This window comes from Semicossyphus pulcher, unplaced genomic scaffold (assembly GCF_022749685.1).
Source record: "Semicossyphus pulcher isolate SPU_LCO1_2020_fin unplaced genomic scaffold, fSemPul1.0.p SCAF_11, whole genome shotgun sequence".
NCBI classification, from domain to species: domain Eukaryota; kingdom Metazoa; phylum Chordata; class Actinopteri; order Labriformes; family Labridae; genus Semicossyphus; species Semicossyphus pulcher.
In genome coordinates, this window is record NW_027211615.1 from 10,543,306 (window position 1) to 10,557,279 (window position 13,974).

General features: G+C 41.3%; 1 protein-coding gene across 1 annotated transcript in view; it reads left to right on the forward strand.

Annotated features, from left to right (window-relative positions):
• The first annotated feature begins 1,224 nt into the window (after positions 1 to 1,224).
• The window catches only part of LOC138584966 (pleckstrin homology domain-containing family G member 1), a 71,377-nt gene continuing 58,627 nt past the window's right edge, over positions 1,225 to 13,974 (forward strand). Inside the window, exon 1 of the mRNA XM_069657165.1 lies at positions 1,225 to 1,307. Within this exon, the coding sequence (XP_069513266.1) occupies positions 1,229 to 1,307 (79 nt within the window). The 5' untranslated portion in view covers positions 1,225 to 1,228. The remainder of the gene's footprint in view (positions 1,308 to 13,974) is intronic.

Genomic DNA, 13,974 nt, shown 5'->3' on the forward strand with positions numbered 1-13,974 from the left:
CGGCAAAAGGAAGGGGCAGAATTTGGTTTTGAGTTTCCCTTACCTTCTTTTTACAGGCAGGGAGGTAACTGGAGTCAGTTTCTGTTACTGTAAATGTCGCTGTATGGTGTCACAAAAAAAACGATTACTCATTGTTACATTTAAAGCAACATGATCCCTGCTGGAATACGTTATAGATCACTATAGATCTCTTTATTATTCTTTGAGCTTATATGAAGAGATTACATAAACCGAAAAGAATGTTTCCCAAAAGGTCAAACCTGAGACCTCACAGAGAAAAACTATGTGACCTCAACTGTCTTTAAATTCCACACAGACCTTAAGGGACTTCTCATTTTCAGACAGGTTACAGACATCACCTTAAGCCCTGCTGGACAGAAGAGTCAACCGTGAAGTTAAACAACATGTTAAAGGCTAGTGTGGCAACTATGGCTTAGCTCAAAGATGCACCAAATATATAGTAACAGGGCTTTTGATTAATGTCTTTTGGGCCAAATTTTAAAGGCAGGCTAATTGGTTGGAAAACTGAGGAAAGTATTTGCTATTTGTTGGCAGCAGAAATGTTAGTAAAGAGGGATTCCATTCATACCATTAGCCTTTGCTATGTCATCTTTGTGTTTGGACTTGTTTTTCACCAAATAAGGGGTTCTGCAGGCTTTCTGGGAATAATAATTACGGGTAAGAATATATATACACTACCAGTCAAAAGTTTGGACACACTTTCCCATTCACTTGTGTGATAAATTGTCTCCAAACTTTTGACTTTTTTGGAATTAAAAAAAAAAAAAATCAATGAGTAAGAGTATAACACTACAAACCAAAAGATATTAAGAAGATAAGATATATTAAATAAATATTATTTAAATCAAATATTAGTTCCAATTAGGCTACAGCTGTGGTCTTGTTATCAGCCTCTTAGTTCCGTTTATATGTAGGCTATCATAGATGCTAAATAAGAAGGAAAAAAAATAGCTCCTGTATTTTTGTAGCTCTGACTGCGCCTCACGGTGCAACTTTGGACCCCAAGAAGTCAAAAAGCAGGAACCTCCTCCAGCAGGTGAGACGTCCATCAGTGATGACGCAACACAACACGGAGAAGCGCAATCATCAAGATTTTATCATCGGACGAACAAGGAAACGGCACGGTGATTGAACCGACTAACCTGCCAAGTGGGTCGGCGTGAAAGCAGTTTATTGAAGTGTAAAGGAAAGCTTTTAGGCGCTTATAATGAAGAACGACTTGTCTCCAGCAGCAAGGAGCCGAAGACTTGCTCGGCTGCTCGCTGCAAAGACATCAAAGAAACACAGTGAGTGCAAATTGTCTCATATCAAGCACCTACATATGGCCGACAGGCTGGTAAAACGGTGAGAACGCGCGTGCAGGTGTTGCTTGCTGTGCTGCTCAGGTAGCTACTGCGCGTGCGGGCAGCCTGCAGGCCAGACTGAGAGATAACTGGTGACAGATGACTGCTGATAGAAGATAATAGAGAGATTTGTGGGTGAACAGGTTGCATAAGAGGGCGGAATAATGAAGAACATGGGGCAGTGAAACGCACTGTTGATTATGAAATGGCATGTGTGTAGGGATGTGTGATGGACAGAAAGAACATGAAGTTCTGCTTTCATTCTAATGAACTCTGACCTTTTTAAAATTGATCTTGCATAACTGGAGCATTGTCTTACAAAAGAAGGTAAAAGCTATCCAGATATGTATGTTGTTTTCAGGTAAAATTGACAGTTTCCAATCAACCTGGATATGTTGATTTGAAACTGGGTTTCTTTTTACTTGGTCAGACTTCAGGCTGTTATGCAACAGCAGCAGATGGAAGAAGGGGGTGGAACTGCAGCCTATTGACATTCGCAGGTGTCTTTCACACCGAGTCACCTCAGTCTTTATACGTGATGATTAATACCAACATCATGTACCACAAATAACATTTTGCGTCTTTGATTGACAAGCCCCATTTTCCACCTTCACACTCACCCCCGCTGTTTCATGCTGAATTTAAGTTTAACATTTTTTAAAATTCATATATTCACTTTCTTGGCAAGAGTTTGAAGAGAAGGTTGAAAGTACTCAAATGTCTGTACAGTAGCTGCTGCCAGGAGCCAGTTAGATTAGCTTAGCATATGGAAATAGGGGAAACAACTAGCTGCCTTGAAACCAGAGAATCCAGGAAGCTAGGCTAACTGATTCTGGCCATGTGACCCCCTTTGAAATGCTGAACTGTCATTTTTACACTGTATTTTTTGTATGGAGAAAACAAACAATGCATTACTAGTGAGCTTTAGAGGTACTACTACCCTACAGGTATGATGTTGCCTTTGGACAGGACCATGCTAGCTGTTTCTTTATATTTCCAGTCTTTGCTAGGCTAGGCTATCTGACTGTTGCCCATAGCTTCCATTTTAGCTTACGGAGAAGTATAAATCCTCTCATTTATAGGTGCCATGTCTAAGATTTAAGGAGATCTTTTGGTAGAAATAATATCACCTGAGAAAACGAATCATTGTATTGGTTAGGTCTGCTAGTAGCCTAAAATTTTGTTGCATTTCGAGCTGAGCTAACTGACCATTTCCCGTAGCTCCCTATTTAGCATACAGAAATATATTAATCCACTCATTTAAAGGGCCAGATTTAATATTTAGAGGGATTTTTTTGGAAGAAAAAGTCACCCGAAAATAGGCAAAAATTATTTTGTTTCTATTAAGGATTACGATCCTCTGTTATAGTGGCCTTTGAGGATGTTGTAACAACCGGACAGAGCCATGTTAGCTGTTTTCCTCTGTTTCTAGTTTTTAAGCTACTGGCTATTAATTTTACTTTGCTATTTACTGTACACAATTACATCATCCCCCTTAATTAAAGGACAAGTGAGTACGATTTAGTGACATCTATTAGCAGAAAAGGAAACAACTGAAAGTAAGAATTGTCGTGTTTTAGCCACCTTAAAGTGAGCTTTTCCCCTTCCACAAAGTCTGCCATGTTCCACCTCCATGTTATTACAGTAGCCCAGAACGGTAAAAGCCAAGCACTGGCTCTTTAGAGTGCTTTGGTTGACCGTACGTTCTTCTTCATACATGGAAGGGGAGCAGTAACAGTTGACATTTGCAACCTTGTGCTAGACTTTAATAAATCCTACATACCGTCCTTCAACACTTCGCAAGACGGGGAATAACGTTTTCCCTAAATGTTTAAATATGTCTTTACATACAGACCCTTATTTTCTGAAATCAGTACTGTTTGTTGTACGCTGACTAGATAATGTCATCTTTATTTATTATGCAGGGTTGTTTATAGTTACTTCGCTTCACTGTTGATCAGAAAGAAGAGATTAGTTTGATTGCAGTTTCCTCCCTCAAAGTTACAGTAGGATGGCAGGTGTTCTTCCCACCTCTAAATCTCGTGAGAACGTAACCTTAGACTGGTCGACCTTAGCACCTTCACCCCCCTAGTGTGCCACCCTGTAACGTTAAACCCAGGACAGACCAGACTCTCTCCTCTCATGTCCTGTCGGTAGTTTGGTGATTTACTGCCTTCCGCTTGTCTTCTGATGACATTGTGACCTTAGGTTTATACAGCAGGTGGCTGTGTGGGCCTCTTTTGGCAGCTCTAGGGAAGGTAATGTTGTTCTGACGTCCTCCAATTTGGCCAAGACTAAATACCTCAGCATGTATTGGATAGTTTGGCATTGGAATTTGTACAGGCATTTATGGTGCCATACTCCTAATGCCTTTGGTGATGCACTGACTTTTTCTTTTGTGCTAACTTGAGCTATAAATTTCTGGCATTTGTATTGGATGCGTTGGCATGAAATTTGGTAGAAACATGAATTAACTTTTTAGCTGTCAAAATCAATAGACCACAATTTTTGATTTGTAAGGAAATTACAATATACCTGCAGAGCTAATGACATTCCCATTAGCCTCAGCTGTGCCTTGTGTTGAGAGCTAATTAGCAAGTGATAGCATACTTGTTCACTTACCTGAGTAGGAAAACATGGTAAACATCTGACATTTTATACATTATATCCATGAAAGTCATATTGCCATCTAAGTCAGATATTAATTCTGTTTTTAAACTGTTTTTTTCCTGTTGGTTCTTGTATCACTGCCTTAAACATACATTAGTAGGCTTAACGTCCTCATCTTCGCCCCTTGAAAACAAACCCAGAAGTGACGCCTGGTCAAGTTTATGAAGAGCTGCAGCTGTCAGGTAGCTTTCACTCTCTCACTCTGTGTCTCCTGATTGATGTTTTTACTGGAGATCTTTCACCCGGATGGCTCCACAGGATGCCTTTGGTCCCGCGCTGTATCACCTTTCTCTCCCTTGAAGTTTATCTTAAATCACTCCACAACCTGCCCTATTTATACTGAGGCCCAGGTAGTGTGTGCGCAAGTGTAGAACAGGAGTGTGTTTGAAGGGGATGGTTTATTAGAAAAACAGTGAAGTGTTTATGTGTGTGTAAGCCAGTGTTTAATGATTATAGTATACCTGCCATCCTGATGTCCAGTATGATCCGACACTTTTATCTCTGCTCTGCCCGAAAGCAGTTCCAGATATCATGTGGAGTTCAAAGGCTCTGCAAGGGAAGAGACCCAACTGGGCTTCCATAGGAGGCATGCTTCATATCTGGAGTATACTGGATCAGTTAAAGTACTTTTGGGGGACTGATACTACAATAACAACAGATGTGAAAGGGAGTGCATCAGAAAATACGACGTTGTTGGATGAACTTATTTCCTCTATTCTTCTATCAAGCCAGTTGAATGATGGCATTCTCCATCTTCTACTTTAGGCTATCTTTTGTTTGTGTTTTTAAAACACTCCCTGATTAACCGTAGGTGTTGAGTGATGTGATACCCCCCTGTTTTCCTAATCTCTGCTCGGGGCTGGAGCTGAGCTCTCTCTGCCTGCAGGAGGAGGGCAGTGAGTCTTTTGTATCGGGGGTCACGATCTTTCACCTGCCGCTGGCAGTCCTCCCTGCTGAGAGGTCACATGTAGGAGCTGAGGCGTGAAGGGGCTGACAAGAGAAGAGGAGCAAAGGAGGATGGGAAGATGGGGAGCGAGTAGAAGAAGTTTACAGAAACAGACATGCAATGTTATTTTTGTGCTGTTTTATCTTTAACACTGATCACTTTAATAGAAACACCTGGGCAGTCTAGTGCATCCCAAACAACAGCTCCACCCTGAATTCTACTTTTTAAGGGCCTATAAATGTTCAGTTTGCGTAGTTCAGCATCACTTCCAAACAACAACAATAATAAACCATATCAAAATGCTTCTTTACTGTCAGTTCTGAGTAGAAATCTCCTGATTCGCATACATACGACTTCATGCTAAGCAGCAAATGGCTGCAAAGGGAAAACGGTTACAGCTTGTTGTGTGTTGGCTCTCCAAGAGAGAGGAGGGTTTGGGTTTCAGGATTTCTGTATAAGAGCCAACTCGCTCAAAAACAGATCATGAATCAGCGTATGAAGAAGGAAGAGTTAAGCTAATGATGCTGTCGAGCATTGAGCCTTTCTTTTTTTTATCATTTGAAACAGAGACACTGTCATTTTATAATCAGTGTCTGTGGTTTAGAAGTATAGCAGGTCAATACGTTTAGTTGATGTTGAAGAGCGTAAGGGCTAACGATTGTGTTTCAGTTAGCCCGACTAGTGTTGAGATGTCACGGTTTGTGAACGGTGCTTAAGCAGAGCAGGAACATCACATCACATCTCTGTCTGCTGTTGTTGTTACTGTCGTTAGTATGACGTCATTGCGATTCATTCTATAAACAGTGGGACATTTTCCCACCGGTTAATAAAATCGTGACACCACTGGTGTTACCGATTACACCGGACATAAAACAAAAGTCATTGATGAAGCTCAATACCTGTAGAGCTTAGGGCTGACCCAAATGCTTCAAAGCTTCAATCGTGGTAACCATGGTAATCGTCGGCAAAAATCAGGATTAACATTTTTCTTTCCTTTTTAACCACAGACGTTAGCGACGAGCAGATATAACGCAGATCTGTGTGTTTCTCAGGCTCTGTACCTGGCTCAGTAACGTCGCGATCAGTACGTATTTCCACGCACAGTAAGTATAAAGTACGTCTCTCCACATGCTGTGAATGACACGAGCAGGAGCTGTTACCGGCGATCAGTTCATCTTTTATAATGCAGCGCGGGGATTACACAGACATTTAATAACGTGGATCTTTCCGTCTGTCTGTCACTGAACAGAGACTCAAGTCTGCTGTGTAGTTCATATATTTCACACAGAGCTGTAGAGGAGCATCAGGCTTCTTGGTCAAACTAAGTTGTATATCACGTCCGCGATCACCCGCTCCCTCCCTCCCTCCCTCTGTGCCCGTGCTCTCACCCTCTCAGCGCTGCGAGTCTGCATCACAGTTTTTATTACAAGTCTAATGAAGGTGAAGGAGGCTCCTTGTATATTCATATTTCTATACGCCTGAAAAAGGCAAAACGGCAGTGGGGGCGGTGGGGGACTTATGCAATCGGTGGGTCCCTGAACACTGTATAACACTGGTAACACCGACTACAGCGCCAATCCTAATAAACAGATTAACTTAATAACGTTTCATAGGTCATGAGCCACATAAAAAGAAAGAATTAAGATGTTTTTGCAGTTCTACTAAGCCACCACATTACTGCTCATCTATCCTCCCCTTGCTTAGTCTCAATCAGACAGCGCTGGTTGCAGCTGCACAGCTGAATGACCTTTCCTGCTGCTCGTCCAGGAAAAGGAAGCGAGCTGAGCTAACAAGCGGCTTTAAATTTAGCTTCCTCACAGATACAAGCAGGGCGCACACTCCCTTTCAAAAGCCCTGCATTGTGTGAGGCATTACAGTTCGTAGAGACGGTTGGTAACCTTTTGTAAAAAAGTGTGTCAAGAGCCCTGGCACCACACACCTAGAATTAACCCTTTATATCATTAAGACATGCACTGACATCTCTATCAGGGGATAAAACACCTGTCGTATTCTCCATACCTGCTGTGAGCCAAGATGCAAACAATACCACAAATCTGGGTTGCTATGCAAAGCTTGCTCTTACATGCAAAGTTAAGTATGGCAGCAACACAAGGACAAGCCTGACATCATAGATAGAAATGTAAAGATCTATATATGTATGATCAAATATATCATTCTGGTTTAATTCAATAACCTGTATCACAACATTTTTAAGGTAGTTTATTTTGATAGCCTCTGATTATTTCAGTCTGTTTATTTAAGTAATGCCCCCTGTTAGCTTGATGGATGAGTTTGTGCTGCTGTGACCGCTACTTCCTGTTGTAATTCCCCAAATTCACGTTTTGTCGTCACCTGTGTGTACATTTGTGTGTGTGCATGTCAAGAGGACAAAAGTTTGATGGATATCACCATGTGTTTCCTGTTATACTCAGGTGTGTGTGTGTGTGCATGTTTGTGGTTGCTGGTGTGTCCTCGGGTCCAGCCCATATTTCTGTGGCCCAGACTGCAGCAGCAGCAGACCGACATGCAGAGACCTGCTCGAGGCTGCACAGGGATATTTTTGGACGGGCTATTGGAGGAACTTCCTTTTCAAAACCAAATGATTTTTTTTCCAGATCTGAGAGGCTAAATTGTCTATTTTCCACCAGTCTACAAACTTTAGTTTCAAATGTTTTTACTACATATACAGCATTATAGTAGATCATGTTCTGTTGGTGAAAAAACAGGTATTTATGACCAACACCTGCAAGCATATAGTTCCCTGCAGTCTTCAGATGAGTGGATATAAGATCCTGTAGCAATGAAAACTGTTACTGTCCTCTGTTGTTCTAGATGTAAAACTGATTTGACCTCCTTACATTGGGGCTAAATACAGATAACCCACATAGGGGACCTTGACCTCATCTTTACAGAAAACTATGCACACACACACACACACAGAATCTTCAAATGAACTTGTCATCCATATCCTGAGACTACTGAGCTAGGAGCAGGCCTGATGTTTATTGTGGGCAGAGTCATATAGTCATCTTCTTCTTTGCAATTATTTGTTATGAACTTAAAGGTAATCATTTCATAGATGTACATAAATGTCTGGTAAGTCACTATCCATCACTGAATGAGGTAACACAATGGTGATTGAGCCTATGGCCCACTGATGAAAGCCTTTGCATTTGCAGTATCACAGACTGGGTGTCTGGTGCGTCATTCGCGGAAAAAAACACAAGCAGCGCCCAGTTATTGACGCGTTTTCCATCACCCAGCAGTGGTTGGTCTGCCAGAGAGGGTAGGAGGAGCTAAGCGGCTGCTTTTCCGCTCTCTGCAAGTGTTGCGAGTAAACAGTAATCTACTATGGCTGAACAAACAAAGAAAAGATCGATGACTACAGATACAACTTCAAAAATAAGTGAAAATCCAAAGAAAAAGAAACAAATTTGACACTCAGATGAAGGAAAACAGTCTGAAAAGGAAACATGCAAGTGTGCTCCCGCAATTTCCGTTTATCACCATAGGTGCCGCCAAAGAGAACGAGACTGAGATCTTCATGATTATATCTCTAAAGTCTGTCTTTGCAACGTGTGCCATGTATTTACACCTTCCGTCAACCAGCTTCATGCTTGTGTTGAAGGCAGGTTTATTTTTCGTATTTACTATTATAACTATTTCATTTCACAAAGTTCCTGTTTTTCTATTTTTGCTACACTTGTCACTGCTTTTTCTTCATAAAATGTCCTCATGCTTGTAGAAAGAGGAGTTATTAAAGCTACCCTTATTGCTCTTAAGCCATATTTTTATATTAAAAAACATTCCATTAAAAGACTCTAATGAGTCTCCTGAAAATAGTCTGTGCAGCTGAGGGTACTTAAAGATGGAAGCACTTAAATTTGATGTCATTTTCTGGCTCAGTGACAAAATGACTCGGGTCATCCCAGGTTTTTAGGTCTGTGCTGGTACGTGTGTGTCTGTGATGTGTGTGCGTCTCTGGTTTGAATCAGTGGAAACGGCTCAGATGAGCTGAGGCGTTCGGATTACTGCAGGGCACATTGATTTGACCTGAACCGTCAAAGGAGCCTGTACGAAAAGCTGCCGATTTGACACATGCCTGTTCAGATGTGCAATGAGGCGTGTGTGGGCTTATTAGTGCTCATGTACCGTATGTCACAACTCATTCTGTACATCTGATAACACGCTGCTGTCTGTATTTGCTCAGCAGCATTCCAGCAGACGTACCTATAGGCTGTGGTTTAAGTGCATGCGTGTTCACAAGCTCCTTCCATACCTCTAACCACTACTTAAAGCACTTTAGAGATCTGCTGTAAAAACATGTTTCACATAATTACAAGCTTTGAGACGAGGAGAGGGGAAAGTTTGGCCCACTGACTTTTAAATGGTAACCTTAGAAAATGTTTTAATGCATGCTTTCAGAATAGCTTTAATACCCACCTGGTTGAACAAGTGACTCTTAAGTGAAGCATTGCCAAGACTGTACAGTTACATAGAATTAGATTAGTTTAAGTGCTGCTCTGCAAAGATTTATATTTGTATAAATTACAATGTTTAAAGGGCAGAGACTGTTAACCACTTAGGCATTTAGCACACAGTGAAAGAACGCACGAAGCTTTATATATTATGCCCATAAAGCTGCATTGTTCTTCAATGTGTCTTCCATATCCCCCCCAACTTAAGCCTGATTTAAGTGATGTCACTAGAGGCAGTGTCGGTTGGGGCTGAAGACTAAGTACAGAGATTAAAAAATCTGAGTTACTGGAGGTAGAAAGAAATAAGTAAGCTACGTTAGCCGCTACTAGCTTAAAAAACCTGAATCTTTGACTGATTAGTTGGTAGTCAAGTTGCATTATGGGTAATGATGCTAGGATTTGACACGGATAAAATCTTGTGTTGTGATGTTGGTGATCCTAAAAATCTTTATATTTTTATTTTTATTATTATTTTTTTTATATACATACATGTTGCCTGTTGCATTTGCTGCAGCATTCCTAACCAGCGTTAGAAAGTCTTTGCCCATGCACTTGCCTCTCTCAGCTCCCTGCAGGTTGTGTCCGTGTAAACTAAAGGCCAAAAGGTCAGAGGTCAGGGGCAGGGTGAGACTGAAATACTCCTGCTCTGAATGCAGCAGGCCATTTTCAGATAGTATGAAAGGAATCCTAATAGTAGTGGCTATATATGGAGGTGCAGGTCGGTTGACATGCTCACGTTTTGTACAGCGACTGTCGATGCTATCTCAGCCCACTAACAGACTGTAGAAGTGCTGAATGTGGGGCGTCTTCTAAACTGCTGTCAGAGCTCCAGTCAGCTCTTACTGTACAAGAGAGTTGATTCTGTATAATAAGTGCAAGTAAACATAGCTGCTTATCAAGTGGCTAAATGAGGCACTTTGTTCTTTAAGAGTGCGTGTGTCTTCGTCTGTCTTACCCTGCTGTTGGTTCAAGGTTCAATTTTTTATCCATAAAGTAGTTTAATCGTTGACACAGCAGCCCTTCCAGTCTAATCAAACAGTTACAGAATATAACATAAAAACAACATAAAATAAACATATTTTATAATTATATACTCCGAATTTATTGTATTTTACTATGCATCTCATATCTTAATGCTCATCATGTTTGAACCATTTAACTCATCATTATTTCACACATAAGAACTGTGAACCACAATATTTCAGAAGATAATTCAGAAGATTTTATGACATGTTTTTCTAGAGAGTGCTACGCAGTATTATTGAATTGATTGACCAGCTGTTATGGATAAAGTCAGGCCACAGTGGACCAATGTTAATTTTGGCAGCTATTTTAGATTAAGTCTTAAGACTTATTAGTTTTAGTCGCATTTTAGTCATTTTTATGCTTAATAGTTTTAGTCAACAACAACGTAAAACAGTTTTAGTCAATCAAAAGTCATCACATTTGAGTCATTACTTTAGTCATAACGTTTTCTCTCGAGAAAATACGACCCCCTTCAGTCCCCCTCTTTGTGTTTTTAACTGTTTGCTTCAGGTAAAATTAACACTTTAAATCTCAGCAGATCATCCATACAGTAATGAACGATGAGGACACCGCATTTAAGGACACTGGGAAATACGTTTTTATGCTTGGTCCTAACTACTATCATCTGAGTGAAGCAGACAGCCGATGATCGCTCCTTTTTATGCAGAAGAAGCGTCAAATGTCGTGTAAAACACGCCTTTTTTGTGAGCGCACAAAGAGCCTGAAGCAGAAAGCCTGAGTAAACAGAGTTAAGTTCATAACCACCTTCGTGAAACCCATTATCTCTGACTCGGGCTTGAGGCTTAAAAACTCAAGTCATTAACACTGTAGTGGACGCAGAGTTATAGAGATATAGGGCTGCGTTATCACAATATTGAACAATGTAATTGCACATCACAGAGTTCTCTCATATCGTACAGACCCAGTGCTTATCAGGGGGATTAGTGATTAATGTGGCGCTTTGCAACAATGGACTGCTTATCAATGAGTTTCAAGGATCCATCCTACGTGTTTCCTTTGCTTCCTGGATTACAGATACAAACAACAATGCAGAAATGACGAAAATAAAATCACAATGGAAAAGTGGTTTCGGATAGAGCAATCTCAACCCAAGTTCCCAAGCTTCATATTGGTCCTGGAGCCTCAATGGGCTTTCTTAATTTACTTTATCACGAGAATCAGTAAAAGAGTCCTGTTACCATCCATCGGTTGTTTCCTACTGGGGAGGAAGACACGAAGAAGAAGAGGGAGAATGCCAGGATGGGTCAGAGGTCAGCAGCTCACCATAGCAGGAGAATGTCCCATGACAACCGGTGGCTTTTTTTATGCCAGTTGGGCGAATTCTGTGCTAAGTTTATCAGGTTGGTGAGCTGTCGTGGAGTGGGAAACTATGTGGAGCTGGATGTTGTGGTTGGAAAGACATTCCTGTAGTTTTATTTAAATATTCCCTCGGCCCTGGATTTGCAGCGGGAATCTGTGGGTGAATGATCAACAGTGAGAGTTTAAGTGACCCCCTGAGATTGGTGGGCTTTCCAATCTGATTTCACTGTCTGATAGTACAAGTGAAACCATTTTTAGTTTCATTTTTTATTCGTTTCAGTCACACAATTTCAAGCAAGCTCTTTCTATTCTGAGATTGCTTTTCAAATGACAAAATGACTTCTGAATTCCCCTTGTGTTCCCCTCTTTAAGGGCGGATCAGTCCCTGGTTAACCTCAAACCTGAGATGTCATCAGGTACAAATAAGAGAGATTAGTCTGCTGACTGAAGATGAAACTATGGGAGTGACGAGGGGAATTTTGTTGGGAGATTATCCTTTCTGTTTCCTGGACTCATAACGGACAAAAAACATTGCCAGAGTCTTGCAACATTTCATAACATGCAACACCATTTACTTTTTTATTATGTCATATCTTGGGGCAGACCTTTAACTAAAATCGTCCCTAATAGCAACCTCAGTCTGGCCCTTTGATCATTAAGCACAGAAAGAGTTCAGTTTGTCCAAGCTGGAAATTGATCTGTGGTTGCATAAAGGGACTGGCTAGGACAATAAGGAGCTCAGTCTCGGGTGAGCTGAAGGTGGCGTTCTTTCATCCATTTAGAGATATCGGCAAGGCATGATGAGATTCGTGCTGAAACTGTAGTGTCGTCTGATGGGAATGACAGGAAGAGCTGGGTATCGTCCACATAGCAATGGTATGAGAAACCATGGGAGCGAATGATTGCACCAAGTTAGGTGGTATATATTGAAAAGAGAAGGGGACCGAGCACTGACCCTTGAGGCACCCCTGTGGATAAGCCATGTGGTTTGGACACTTCTCTTTTCCAAGATACTCTCAAAGATCTCCCTGAGAGGTAGGACATGAACTGGTTAAGGGCAGATCCTGAGATACCAAGCTCAGAGAAAGAGGAGAGGAGGATTTGGTGGTTCACTGTGTCAAAGGAAGCGGACAGATCTAGCAGCTACCGACAGTAGTGCCGTTTCGGTAGAGTGGCCCCGCTTAAAGCCAGACTGATTCAGATCCAGCAGATTGTTCTTGGACAGGTCACCTTGTTAAGGGCTGCAGCCTCTTTGTTGCTGCTGGTTCTTGGAAGCTGGGAAGAGGGGAGTCTCACATTTCATGTTACGCCAGGGTTTCCCCTAGGCCGGGTCGTAACACAGGACTGTTCTTGGACAGGAAGTCAGAGACTTGATTAAAACTGTGCACTTATTTTTTTTTTAATTTAGACCTTCTTAAAAAGTATTTGAATAGTCCTGTCTTAGATGAACCCTCACTATTTGCAATAATATCCTTCGACAAGTTGGCTGCCTGGAAATCAACAAGTTATAATTTTGAAATGGGTAAAAAAAAGACTCCTGTGAGACCTATGGAAAAAGACTTTGAATCGTCCAACTGCCATGAACCCAAACAATCATTCACACATCTGTTGTTAATAGATCTTCTCATGATGGAGTTAATTTAGGAGAGAGTTTATTATATTCACTGCACCTTTTACTCTGTTTAAACATCAGAGTTCAATACGTCCTCTAGGTGCTGTTCCACTTATACGTCTACTAAATAATGAGGCCAACAGAAACTTAGGTTGAACCAGAATGTGAATGTGTGCCATTGTTGGCCCGGGCGCCTCTCTCCCTCCTCTCAGTGTACTCCCCAAGGTCTCGTATATAAGGCTGGCTTCTTTCCTCCCTCGTTTTGTTATGTCTACATCCCCCCACAAGTACACTGGGCACTATTTCTGGCATCCATTTATTTCAATGTACATGTGAAAGGTGCTGCCAAAGGAGAGACGCAAGAGAGGAGGGAAAGAGCGGATGAGAGGCGGGCAGCTTGTTAAGAAGTGGTGAGGAAGTTGCTGCTTACACTTTTTTTTAGCTCCTGTATTAAAATAGAGATTAACCAGCTCTCTTTATGTGACCAAAAATATCCAAAACAAATCGTATTTTGGGCCTCCACTTGCAAAAATGTGTTGTTTGCTCAGTGGTGTTTTG